General features: G+C 40.9%; 3 protein-coding genes across 3 annotated transcripts; all 3 read left to right on the plus strand.

Annotated features, from left to right (window-relative positions):
• Positions 1–16: 16 nt before the first annotated feature.
• On the plus strand, positions 17–1,601 carry LOC134882240 (odorant receptor 131-2-like). The gene is made up of 2 exons (XM_063909850.1): positions 17–166; positions 828–1,601. Exons 1-2 carry the CDS (start codon positions 17–19, stop codon positions 1,599–1,601), a joined length of 924 nt encoding a protein of 307 aa, XP_063765920.1.
• Positions 1,602–2,895: 1,294 nt separating this feature from the next.
• LOC134882241 (odorant receptor 131-2-like) lies at positions 2,896–4,974 on the plus strand. Its single transcript, XM_063909851.1, has 2 exons — positions 2,896–3,056; positions 4,162–4,974. Exons 1-2 carry the CDS (start codon positions 2,901–2,903, stop codon positions 4,972–4,974), a joined length of 969 nt encoding a protein of 322 aa, XP_063765921.1. The 5' UTR covers positions 2,896–2,900.
• A 2,077-nt stretch (positions 4,975–7,051) lies between these two features.
• On the plus strand, positions 7,052–11,302 carry LOC134882242 (odorant receptor 131-2-like). Its single transcript, XM_063909852.1, has 3 exons — positions 7,052–7,214; positions 9,212–9,369; positions 10,532–11,302. The coding sequence occupies exons 1-3, from the start codon at positions 7,052–7,054 to the stop codon at positions 11,300–11,302; spliced, it is 1,092 nt and encodes a 363-aa protein (XP_063765922.1).
• The last annotated feature ends 2,098 nt before the right edge of the window (positions 11,303–13,400 follow it).

A 13,400-nucleotide genomic window follows, 5' to 3' on the forward strand; every position in this document is an offset into this window, starting at 1 on the left:
TTTCAGTTTTCAAAGAATGAACACGTCCTCTGCCAATGTCACCGTGGTTATACAGTATCGAGACTCCTTCTCTAAAGCTGTGGCCAAGAATTTGATTGTGGTGATGATCGGGATCTCCATCAACTACATCAATGCCGGCCTCATTCACACCTTCTGCAAACACCAGGTCAGACTTTCCTTTAACGTTAAGCCATTAATAATGAATTCAAAGGAAGTTATTAGCAACTCTATAGGAAGATGTCAACGAATGGATTCATTGTAAGCACAGATTGGTTCGATCAACAAGTATTTCTTACCGTAGGTCTACAGTTAGCAGTAGCCTTAGAATAAAAATAACCTGGCATTTCCCTTTAACATCACGTTCAATTAAGCAGGTTTCTTTTGTCAGATAGAGGAATGAAGGAAGGGAGGGAAGAAGGGATATAGCGAGGAAGGGATAAGGGTCAAAGGAATGTAGGGATGGAAGGATGACAGGTTGAATGGATGAAGGGATTAATGAAGGTAGGGAAAAAGGGATAAGGGGCATGGATGATGGAAGTTGGAGACAAATGAGGATCATTTTTCTATTGACCTCCCAAGAACATGTCTTCCCTTAAAGAGATTTCTTCACCTAGTGTCAGGTGTTACACCAGATATTTCTGAACCACAGCACACTCCAGATGTCTGAATGCAGGTAGCTTCATTAGGTAGCGGTCAATTGGAAATGATGAAGTGGAAAATGCTGTGTTTGGAATCACCCATTCACCTGGTTTAATGGTGAAGCTGACCCTCAGACTTCCAGGTTATCCAAACCTTGTCTTATATTTTGTTTTTTTCCCACCCTCCAGATCTTCTACATGAATCCTCGGTACATCCTTTTCATTCACCTGGTGGTCAACGACATGATGCAAATGACTCTGTCACTTTTCATGTTCATCATCAGCTACACCTTCTACACAATCAATGTCTCCATCTGCTGCATCTGCATCCTGATTCTTATCATCACTACTGAAAACACGCCTCTGAACCTGGCCTGCATGGCGATGGAGTGCTACATCGCCATCTGCTTCCCTCTGCGCCACGTACAGATCTGCACCGTCAAGAGAACGCTGATGCTGATTGGTTTGATCTGGACGACTACCATGTTGTCTGTGCTCCCCGATCTGTTCATCACATTGGCCACAGTGCCACTGGACTTCTTTCATTCTCGTATTTTTTGCCGCAGAATCAATGTTTTCCCAAGTCCCATCATCTTGGAGAAGAGAAATATCACATATATATTGTTGCTCGTTGTAGTTTGGACTACTGTCTTTTACACTTACTTCAGAATCCTCTCCACTGCACAGACAGCAAGCGACGATGCTAAAAAAGCCAGAAACACAATCGTGCTCCATGGGTTTCAGCTGCTGCTCTGCATGCTGGCATACGTAACCCCCCAGCTTCGAGATAATCTGTTGCAACGGTTTCCTCAGAACAGTCCAGACATCCTCTTTGCTTACTATATTGTAGAACAGATCCTGCCACGAGCAATCAGTCCGATCATCTACGGTGTACGAGACAAGACTTTCAGGGGGTACCTCAAGATGCATTTCTCATGTTGGGTCAGGACAAGTGTATCGTGAATATATTTTGAATGTACTATAAAACGGAGATACAGAAATACATTTGTGGATTCACATCACTTAATTATATGGTTTGAGTGTGTCTTATTGGTCTTTGACTATAAAAATGTGTTGAAGTCCAATAAATATCAAAGTCTGTGGTCATAATGTCCGATCAAAAAAGGTTGTTCATTGATTGATTGACTCGTCTCAAGCAGCAACTTTATCTCTCTCATCCTGCCTGTGCTGCAGCACCTCTTTTCCCCCTCCGTCTGAAACCAGAGCCCAGTCTGCTCTGGTCCCTCTGTCATGATTGGTCAACCGCTTAGAGATGTCCCGCCCCTTCGTCTATCACGTGCAATGTGTTGGAGTGCAAGCCAATAGTAGCGTGAGTGTTACAGAGCGATGTCACTATGTTCAGTAAGTAAACAAAGGAGTCCAATGGAGGCGTTTCATGCAGGGAGGGATAGAAACTCTATAGGGAACACAGGGATTTTAGCCTTTGCAGACCATTTACATGCACAGAAACCTCTTGAACTCACTACAGGAAAGCACCTTTCTAACAGAGAATAATTATAACAGCGCTGTGGACATTAATGCGGGAACACTCGTGATTAATCTGGAAAGCTTAACGCATCAAAATGTTGTTTTTTAAAAGACCTTGAAACCTATAGATGTTTCATGTTTCAGTATCACCCCCCCTTTAGATTGTCGATAGTTACAGTTAAGATGCACAGAGGTTAGAGGTGTTCCTCCTTGTTTTGACAGGCAGCTCATGGTCCAATAACCCACCTTTCTATGATCACCATGCTCTATACAAAGCAATGAACCAGATCTCAGGCTCCTTCAGTACTGATCAAGGTGGAGTTACATGCTGAAGTAGGCAGGTCATTAATGCTGTCACACTGTTTCTGCAATATAGTGTGTTGTTTATTATCATGCAATCCTTTTGAACTGTGTGATCCTTCAACATGTATATATATTTATAACTGCTTATTTAGCTTTTCCTAATCTTTCTCATTAATGATCCAATGCTTGATGGAAGAGCTATCTACTATACTCCATATGGGACCTGTTATTGATATGAAATGTGTTATTTACCTCGTGAAATATTTAAAACCTGTGCAAATATTATAAATATATTTCTTATGGATGCTTTTCCTGTAAAGAAGTAAAGGATCTGTTGAACTGGTTGTAGATGAGCTGTATTCTCGGTGCATAACCAAGGTGTTTTTCCCTCTACTGTTGGTCAAACTGAAAGAATGCATTGAACTTTAAATGTGTGCATAAACTTAATATTTGTGACAGAAGATCCTCAGAATGAATTCCTCGTCTCTTGGCTTTAACGTGTCCGTCGTTGGGAGAGGTCGAGACTCCTTCAGTACGGCTGTGGCTAAAAATGTGATCGTCCTGGCTCTGGGCCTCATCATCAACTACATCAACGGGGCTCTGATACACACCTTCAGGAAACACCAGGTACCAATCATCTCTTATTACAGCTGAGTTTTCTATCATATGAATTATATTGTTTTATTTAGAAGTGTTTAAGGGTTAGTGTCAGTAAATCAGTAAGAGAGAGAGAGAGAGCTGGTTGGTGTATAACCACATCTTATTACAGACAACCTCTCTGTGATGTTAGGTATCATTATGATGTTCTTACACTGTAAATATTCATTCTATATGAAAGTGATTTGATATTTAACTCTATCTGTAATATTAAGCTTTGTATTGTAACAATGTGGTTTACATTTTGCATTGCACATCTACGAGAGAGAGAGTGACGGCCACATGTAATCTGACCTAAAGATCACTCAGAACTATATTCATTTTTTCAGATTTGTTTTTGTCTGGAAATGTGAGAACTATGAGCCTAAAGTCAGAACCCTGACTGAGATCCCTAAATAGGTTTATTTCACGACATTACCATCATCATTTAATATTTGTAATGTTTTAAAGGATTATCCTTTCTTAAATTACATCATCAAAATAACTGTGTTTTTGTCAGTTCCACTTATTTTTGATTACATTTTCAAATATTTTTGGGGGGCAACTAGTGCCTTTATTGTAGATATAGAGCTGAGAAAAGAGAGGGATGACACTCGGCAAATGGTCCCAGGCCAGATACACAGAGGCATTTCAACTAGCACCTGAATTACTCACGTGGGTTTTATCCACAGAATTGATGTATTACATGCAAAGAACTAAAATAAAAGCACTGTGTTATTATTAATATTATTATTATTATTATTATTATTAATATTATTATTAATATAATATAATAATAATAATAATAATATTAATAATATTATTATTAATATTATTATTATTATTATTATTATTATTATTATTAATAAATGGCCCTAATCCCAAAACTGCTTTTCAGCTTGTTTTCATTTAAATTGCCTTCCTTTATTTTCATCATTGATTAATCAAAGTAACATTTACATAGCATTTCATCTACCTTCATCACTGGACAGAAATAAGTCCGCTCAGATGTCACGATGATTGTGATTAATCAAAGGAACAGATGGAGAAATGAGATTAGATGTTTGAACTGACTGCTATGTCTCTTCTGCCGCAGATATTCTACCTGAATCCCCGCTACATCCTCTTCATCCACCTGGTGGTGAACGACATGATCCAGATGACCTTAACCATCAGCCTGTTTGTATTAAGCTACATCTCCAACAAAATCAATGTTTCCTTATGCTGCGTCATCCTCCTCTTAGTGGTCTTCACCACACTCAACACTCCGATAAATCTGGCCGTGATGGCGGTGGAGTGCTTCATCGCCATCTGTTTGCCGCTGCGGCACACTGAGCTTTGCACCGTCCAAAGGATTTATATTCTGATTGCATGGATGTGGACCATGAGTGTGGTTATAACGATGCCAGATGTGTTTCTTATTCTGGCAACAGAGCCCATAGAGCTGTTTTACTCCACAATTATATGTAATAAGGATAGCCTGTTCAACCACCCTGTGCACCTGGAAAAGCGGGATGTTTCCTACATTATCTACCTAATCTGTGTTTGGCTCACTTTGTTTTTCACTTACGTTAAGATCTTCTTAGCTGCTAAATCAGCTAAATCAGCTAAGGGTAGCGGAGATGCAAAGAAAGCCAGAAATACAATCCTGCTCCATGGCTTTCAGCTCCTGTTGTGTATGCTAACGTATGTAGCACATATGATTCACAAGGCTCTGTATTACACTTTCCCTGAAAACTTTACGCATGTCCTCTTCATAAGCTATATCATCGTGCAGATCCTCCCCAGGTTTCTCAGTCCCATCGTGTACGGGCTGCGAGACAAGACGTTTAGGCAGCATTTGAAAAAGCATCTAATGTGTTCAGCTACAAGCAAGAATCAAACCATGGCCTGGAGCAAAGACTTCTAAAGAATCAAGCGTTGTTGCTTCTGCAGTTAATCAGCCTCCAAACACTAGGTAACATCTTTCTAATCAGGTCAAAACTGCAATAGTGGAAACAAGCTCCAAACCACAGCTAAAACCCATTATCGTTTTTGTGCTGCAACAGTAATTTCCCTCCATAAACGAGCTCATAATCAGTCAGGTTAAAACTGAATGCATAGTGTAATTTACACCATGTGAGGATGAAAGACCTGCTTATTACTTATTACCATCGTACCAAGTAAAAATGCTGCTTATATTCCAAGCTAACAAGCAAATGATCTTTCAGTCATGTTGAAACTGCATGCATAATGTCATTTTTACAATGTGAGGAAAGACAACTGGTGTTAGAGCCAAAACAAGCATCCATATAAAGCTAAAACTCATCAAAGAATCAGGCCGTGTCATTTTTTTGACTGAAATGTCTCAGAAAACAAGCTAATAACCAACTTTCCAATAGAAAAACTGTACATGTAATGTCCTTTTTAAAGTGTGAGGAAAAACAGCCGCTTTTAAAATAAAAGTAAAACCCATCAAACTACAACACAAATCATGGCCTTGTCATTTCTGCTGCTAGTATTCCTCCAAACACCAGCTCATACTCATTCTGTCAAGCTAAAACTGCATCCTTAGTGTCATTTACACCCGGTGATGAAAAACAAGCATCAAACCACAGCTGAAATCATTAAGGAATCGGGCCTTCGGATGATATTCCTCCAAGACCAAACTAATGAGCATCCTGCGCAGCATGCAGAGTGAGGGGAGACCAGCTGATGGTGCAGTTTTGATGCAGGGTTTTTCTGTTTGAAAGGCAAAGCAGATGGTTTCCTTCATTGTGCTGACATACTGAAGTGATGTGGTCACAAGATCACATGTTAATCATCTTACTTCTATAAAAAAAACTAAAAACCGGAACAACTTGCTTCTGTGTTGCTGTTCTGAGTCCCTGAGTGTAGTGCGCACTTCCAACACTCATCGGCCGCCATCTTGGCTACGTAGCAGAAGCTAGCTAAGATTGAGGTTGTTTTGATAAACGCAGTGTTAAGGGTGGGTCTAAAACACCGTGTTCTCCTTATACAGGTGGGTTTGAAGTCTTTCAATAACACAATAGTCCCAGTATAAGGGTTATAAGTGTTGTGATTGAGTGTGATATGTTTGTAATCGTTGGTTTGTCCAGTTATGTGTACTTATGTGCAATGTCACGCTAGCGGTTAGCAGCTGGCAAGCTACGGTGAAGGTGAGAGTACCATGTAGACACGTGTTGCTTGGTGCATGATGTAAATTACTGTGAGATGTTTATGTGTTCATGCATATATGTTATATATGTTTCTTTGAAGTGTGTGTGTATTGTATTGGACTGTGAGTTAAGGTGACCAGATTTCTGAAACTACATACTGATATACACCTGAACATCAGCAGGAGAGGACTCTTTAAAGTAGAGACTCTACATACTGATATACACCTGAACATCAGCAGGAGAGGACTCTTTAAAGTAGAGACTCTACATACTGATATACACCTGAACATCAGCAGGAGAGGACTCTTTAAAGTAGAGACACTACATACTGATACACCTGAACATCAGCAGGAGAGGACTCTTTAAAGTAGAGACTCTACATACTGATATACACCTGAACATCAGCAGGAGAGGACTCTTTAAAGTAGAGACTCTACATACTGATATACACCTGAACATCAGCAGGAGAGGACTCTTTAAAGTAGAGACCTACATACTGAGCTGCTCTTCTGCATGCTGACCTTCATCTCGCCCTTCATCAACCGCTTCCTGCTCACCGCGTGGCCCCAGAAGAGGACGGACTGATAATAACTCAGGGTATTTATTTTAGGGCTTTTCCAAGTGCTTACAGCGCGTTACATAACACACACTACCCGGCCAAAAGAGAGGTCCCCAGCCTGGGGGGGCAGTGCTATGATCTGGGGGTGCTGCAGTTGGTCTGGTCTAGGTTCAGCAACGTGCCCAAAGAATGAGGTCAGCTGACTCCCTGAACATACTGAAGGACCAGGTTATTCCATCCATGGATTTCTTCTTCCCTGATGGAGCGGCATGTTCCAAGAGGACAATGCCAGGATCCATCGAGCTCAGATTGTGAAAGAGGGGTTCAGGGATCATGAGACATCCTTTTCACACATGGATCGGCCCCCACAGAGTCCAGACCTGAACCCCATGGAGAATCTTTGGGATGCGCTGGAGAAGGCTTTGCGCAGTGGTCTGAATCTCCCGTCATCAATACAAGATCTTGGAGAAAAATTAATGCAAGACAGAAATAAATGTTGAGACGTTGCAGAAGCTCGTGGAAACGATGCCACAGAGAATGGGTCCCGTAATCAAAGATAAAGGTGGTCCAACGGATACTAGAGTGACCTTTTATTTGGGCCGGGCAGCGTATCTAATAGTCCCGTTGAATTACATACCTCGGTCTGCATGAACGTAGCACCTGATTTGTAAATGGCGGATTGTGTAACTGCGGTGTTCCAAATTTCTCGGAGAACTTAGAACCATTGTTGGATTTTGGGGAACAAGGAGAGGAACATGACCCACAGTAAGAGGAGCATGACATACAGAACAACAGGAAATATTTGGTGATGTTTTCTAATAAGCTTTTTTTATTTCAATCTAACAGCATGATTCACTCTTCATCTATAACAGCGTAAACATAGAGTTAACCCAAGAAAGTATACACACACACACACACACACACACACACACACACAGTCTCTATATATGGAAATGATACGCAAAGACGCTTGATTTACTGTGTGTGATCCCCGCATGAGATTATAGGTTGGTACGTATTCTTTGTCTTTCCTCTTTCATGTAGAAGCAGATATTACTCTATTTGTTAGGCATGTGTATATATAATATATAGCAAATGAGGATGATAGTCATTTTCCAAAGCAGAGATTTTACAAGTGTTAAAAAACTGCTTTCCAGGATCATATTGGGACATTAAATGCAACATAGTCGGAGTTATTGATTATATTTCATTGAAAAAGTATAATTATTGAGCCAGATCAGATTAAACATAAAATGTTTCAATGCACATTTCCATTTCAAATAATATAAATGATCAGTATCTGTGCATTATTGATTAATATAGTGATGTTTACATGATGTATTCTGTCTGTTTTATCTGTATTAATGTATATAGTCTACTTATTCCTGCAGTTAGCATGCACTGTGTTATATAATATGTGTAAAGTATGCTGTGTGTAGCGTTGTTCATGCATCCAGAGGCTTGTTTTTCTACACAACAACTGAGCTTTAGTTATTGTGCATAAAGCTTTTGAATCTTAAATTAAGGAGCGTTAAACCTTCGGGCTATGATGCAAATAATGCCCTTTAAAAATGCCCCAAAAATAAGTTGTACTACATTATACTGAGTGAAATATTTGGCCAATTTCAGTCCTGATAACAACTATTAAATATGAATTAATATTCAGAATTGTCCTGCCATGTTTGTGTACATTGTTCTACTTGCGCTGTTTTATTTATTTAAATACTTTAGGTCTTATTTATTCTGTATGTTGCATTGCTGGAGCAAACAGGGACATGAGATGTTCTTCTGCACAGCCTTTCATTTTTAACTTTTAATCTTTAATGTAAGCAAATCTTATAGTTGAAGAAAAAGTGCAATGCTGGAAACAAATCCGTATATTTTTTAATATTAAGTTCATTTTTCACTCAGACTGAGGTCAATCTTTTAACCAACTTCATTCCTGATAATAACCAATAGATATCCATTCATTTTCTATTTTGCTTATTTATTTTTATCTGAATGTTGCATTGTTGGAGGAGCCTGAGACATTAGTTGTTCTTCTGCACAGCCTTTCATTTTCAAAACTGAGAGCAAATCTAATAAGGCTATGACCCTAAAAATGTATATTAGGTTTGTGTTCCCCTTTAACTGACAGTCCTGATTATGAATACAAAATATTCTTTCTTTTTCAGAATTGTTAGCCCTTGTTCAACACCATTTTACTTACACTTTTCTTCTACCTGCACCATTTTATGCATGTTATGTCTTAATTATACAGTGTGTTGCATTGCAGGAGGTAACTGAGACATGGTAACTTGTTCTGCACAAGCTTTCATGCCAAATCTAAGTTTTATATTTGAGGAGAGCCTTTGTTCTAATTTACATGCCTGGTAGAAGTGATTTGACCTGCTGATAAATCCCATCCGTTATTCCGTTGTCTTTCTCAGGTTTGGCGGCCGCTGACGGTGTCATGAGTAACTTCACCACCGTCGTGTACCGGGACAGTTTGAACGTGGCGATCATGAAAAATGTGATCACCGTGGTTTTCTGCATCTCCATCAACTACGTCAACGGCACGCTGGTGCACACCTTCAGGAAGCACCAGGTAAATACATATTGAATGTGTGTGCACAGGTGTAAAAATCAGAATCAGAAATCCTTTTGTTTGTTTTGTTCCAGCAAAAGTGACATAGCAGGTAAAAAGCAGGCATGCAATAACACAGCTAACATATTAGTATATAGTAGAAGGCACACATTAGTTAAACTAGAATAAAGTAGGTAAGTTAGTACACACCCAGGGCTAAAGAAATGATCAGGGTCTACCAGGGGCCGTTGGTTGTACAGTCTGAGCGCTGCAGGAAGGAAGGACCTGCGGTATCTCCGTGAGACACTTCGGGGGAAGCTCGGAGGTCTCTGCAGGAGCTGCACAGTGCGGACAGGGTGGGAAGCTGTGGCTCAGTGGCCTAGGGCGTTGAACGAATCGGGGTAACACAAGTTCTCGCTGCAGTCAGCATGTCCCTGTGTCTTTGGGCAAGACACCCCAAATTGCTCTTGTCCACAGTATTCAGAGTAGGCAAGTTTCTACTCTTCTACATCTAGTTTTTATAAGTGTAACAGGGTCAATAATATGTCATGTAATATTTAGTGTTATAATTACCCAAAATCTGTGTTTTAACCTGACATGAGGAACTAGTGAGACTCAACTTATGTACCCCTACGTCCACTTTTGGGGGTTACCCTCCTATAAAGGGGTGTTTCCCACGCTACCTCTGCCCTTTTGCTGTTGTACTACATGGGAGAGGTAAGCGACATTGTGGTTGTAGTAACTTCCGCTGTTAAGCTAGGGTTATGGAATTTGTTTTACAGCTTTGACTCGCTGTGTAATATTCTAACATATTCCTGTGTTGTTTGATTTGCGTAGAGGCTTGAAGTACACAAGTCTGATTGACAAAAGGATTTTGTTGTTCCCCTTTTCGCCGTCAGAAATAAACAGAGATCGCCTCCAAAGACATTAATGGCCTGCAGCGTATTAATCAACACACAACGCAGAGAATACCAAAGTCCACCGGTTACATAAGGAGCTTTATAATTACAATAGAGCAATTCCAGCTAAGTGGATTAAATGATCCATGGAAAACGTATCTCCAATTATGTGAAACTTATCTTCAGAGTCATACAGTTTAAGTCTAGAAACCTTTATTGATCGCGTACCAAAGCATAGGTGTTTAGCAGCATGATTATATCTATATTTGTCTCTGCTCCTGCAGGTGTTCAACATGAACCCTCGCTACATCCTGTACATCCACCTGGTGCTGAACGACATCGTCCTGCTGACCATCTTCACGTTGCTCCAGGTCCTGAGTTACATCGTCTACACCCTCAACGTCTCCTTCTGCATGCTCCTGCTCAGCATTGCTATATTAGCCAACGTCAACAACCCGTTCACGCTCGCTGTGATGTCGGTGGAGCGTTACGTCGCCGTCTGCTTCCCTCTCCGACACTCCCAGATCTGCACGGTGCGGAAAACGTACGCCGTTATCGGTGTCATGTGGCTGATCGGCCTCCTCACCGTACTTCCGGATATCTTCTACGCTCTGGCCTCAGAGACCCTGGGGTTCTTTGGCTCCAGGGTATTTTGTCTGAATGACAACATCTTCAGAAACCCCGTTCTTAAAGAGAGGCGAGACGTGTCCAACATCTTGTGTCTGTTGATCATTTGGCTCTCTCTTTTCTACACGTACTTCCAGATAATGTGCGCGGCTAAGGCGGCTGCGGCGGACAGTCGGAAGGCCAGGAAAACGGTGCTGCTGCACGGCTTTCAGCTGCTGCTCTGCATGCTGACTTACGTCTTCTACCTAGCCTTAAAGGGCCTCACCATCCTGTTCCCGAGAGGGGTGCTGACCATCCGCTTCATCCTTTCAATACTCACGCATGTTCTGCCTCGACTCATCAGTCCGTTGGTTTATGGGCTGCGGGACAAGAAGTTTAGGAGGTACCTGAGGAGATACTTCATCTGTTCCATCCACAAACAACCATAAAGCAGCCTTCAATTAAAGACGCCCTATTATTCTTTTTAGGAGTGTTGCTGTCCTGTAGTGTGTATGCAGCCCCCCCCCCCCCACACACACACACACACACCTTAATATCCACCACAGGACTCCTTTTTTAACGTTCCTAACATAGTGACATCACTATTTAACACTCGTGCTTCTATTGGCTAGCGCTCCAACACATTGTACGTGATAGGCTAAGGGCCGATTGGCCAATACCCAACGGCCCCGGCCAACTAACCAATCAGAGCAGACTGGGCTCTGATTTCAGACAGAGGGCGAACAGAGGTGCTGCAGAACAGGCAGGATGAGAAACATAAAGAGCTTTCTGAACATTGAAGCATGGAGACATGTCCCAGGAGAGGACTCTTTAAAGTAGAGACGCTACACACTGATATACACCTGAACATCAGCAGGAGAGGACTCTTTAAAGTAGAGACTCTACATACTGATATACACCTGAACATCAGCAGGAGAGGACTCTTTAAAGTAGAGACACTACATACTGATATACACCTGAACATCAGCAGGAGAGGACTCTTTAAAGTAGAGACTCTACATACTGATATACACCTGAACATCAGCAGGAGAGGACTCTTTAAAGTAGAGACGCTACATACTGATATACACCTAAACATCAGCAGGAGAGGACTCTTTAAAGTAGAGACTCTACATACTGATATACACCTGAACATCAGCAGGAGAGGACTCTTTAAAGTAGAGACTCTACATACTGATATACACCTGAACATCAGCAGGAGAGGACTCTTTAAAGTAGAGACGCTACATACTGATATACACCTGAACATCAGCAGGAGAGGACTCTTTAAAGTAGAGACACTACATACTGATATACACCTGAACATCAGCAGGAGAGGACTCTTTAAAGTAGAGACACTACATACTGATATACACCTGAACATCAGCAGGAGAGGACTCTTTAAAGTAGAGACTCTACATACTGATATACACCTGAACATCAGCAGGAGAGGACTCTTTAAAGTAGAGACTCTACATACTGATATACACCTGAACATCAGCAGGAGAGGACTCTTTAAAGTAGAGACACTACATACTGATATACACCTGAACATCAGCAGGAGAGGACTCTTTAAAGTAGAGACACTACATACTGATATACACCTGAACATCAGCAGGAGAGGACTCTTTAAAGTAGAGACACTACATACTGATATACACCTGAACATCAGCAGGAGAGGACTCTTTAAAGTAGAGACACTACATACTGATATACACCTGAACATCAGCAGGAGAGGACTCTTTAAAGTAGAGACACTACATACTGATATACACCTGAACATCAGCAGGAGAGGACTCTTTAAAGTAGAGACACTACATACTGATATACACCTGAACATCAGCAGGAGAGGACTCTTTAAAGTAGAGACTCTACATACTGATATACACCTGAACATCAGCAGGAGAGGACTCTTTAAAGTAGAGACTCTACATACTGATATACACCTGAACATCAGCAGGAGAGGACTCTTTAAAGTAGAGACTCTTTAACTTGAATCTGTTAGTAGTCTCTACTATTTCAGAATACTACCCTTATTGTTTCACACTAATTTGTCATGTTTCTCTTTATTCCGCATATTGATAATTCTTGTTCCCATAAATCTCATATTAAGTTGAATATCTGGTTCTGTATCACTAAATGAAGTATAATAAATATCACTGTTTTTAGGTCTTTTCTTCTTTCCTATATTTTTACATACTGCATTGATTTTTAGAAAAGAGCACTCATTTGAAAATGCTCAGCTAATTTTGTCTACATCCCATCAACGAAAGTCACGTGTTTGAAAATAATATCAACATTGATTTTTAAATGTGAAACTATTCCCGCCAGTCAAAAAACATGAAAGCACACACACACACACACACACACACACACGACTGAACCAACATAATCCCAACTGAATCCATATATCCTTATAAAAATTGCCTGAAAACAGGACACACTGCAGTGATGTGACGGCTGCTGCTACATGCTGGGTGAGTGTGTGTGTGTGTGTGTGTGTGTGTGTATGTGTGTGTGTGTGTGTGTGTGTGTGGTGGGGGGGTA

Source organism: Eleginops maclovinus, chromosome 20 (genome assembly GCF_036324505.1).
Source record: "Eleginops maclovinus isolate JMC-PN-2008 ecotype Puerto Natales chromosome 20, JC_Emac_rtc_rv5, whole genome shotgun sequence".
Classification (NCBI taxonomy): domain Eukaryota; kingdom Metazoa; phylum Chordata; class Actinopteri; order Perciformes; family Eleginopidae; genus Eleginops; species Eleginops maclovinus.

Excerpts from the sequence above, each read along its gene's own strand:
- LOC134882240 (XM_063909850.1), top strand. The coding sequence starts at position 17 with ATGAACACGTCCTCTGCCAATGTCACCGTGGTTATACAGTATCGAGAC. Across the intron at positions 167-827 it reads ACACCTTCTGCAAACACCAG|ATCTTCTACATGAATCCTCG; the intron begins GTCAGACTTTCC and ends CCCACCCTCCAG.
- LOC134882241 (XM_063909851.1), top strand. The coding sequence starts at position 2,901 with ATGAATTCCTCGTCTCTTGGCTTTAACGTGTCCGTCGTTGGGAGAGGT. Across the intron at positions 3,057-4,161 it reads ACACCTTCAGGAAACACCAG|ATATTCTACCTGAATCCCCG; the intron begins GTACCAATCATC and ends CTTCTGCCGCAG.
- LOC134882242 (XM_063909852.1), top strand. The coding sequence starts at position 7,052 with ATGTTCCAAGAGGACAATGCCAGGATCCATCGAGCTCAGATTGTGAAA. Across the intron at positions 7,215-9,211 it reads GGAGAAGGCTTTGCGCAGTG|GTTTGGCGGCCGCTGACGGT; the intron begins GTCTGAATCTCC and ends TGTCTTTCTCAG. Across the intron at positions 9,370-10,531 it reads ACACCTTCAGGAAGCACCAG|GTGTTCAACATGAACCCTCG; the intron begins GTAAATACATAT and ends CTGCTCCTGCAG.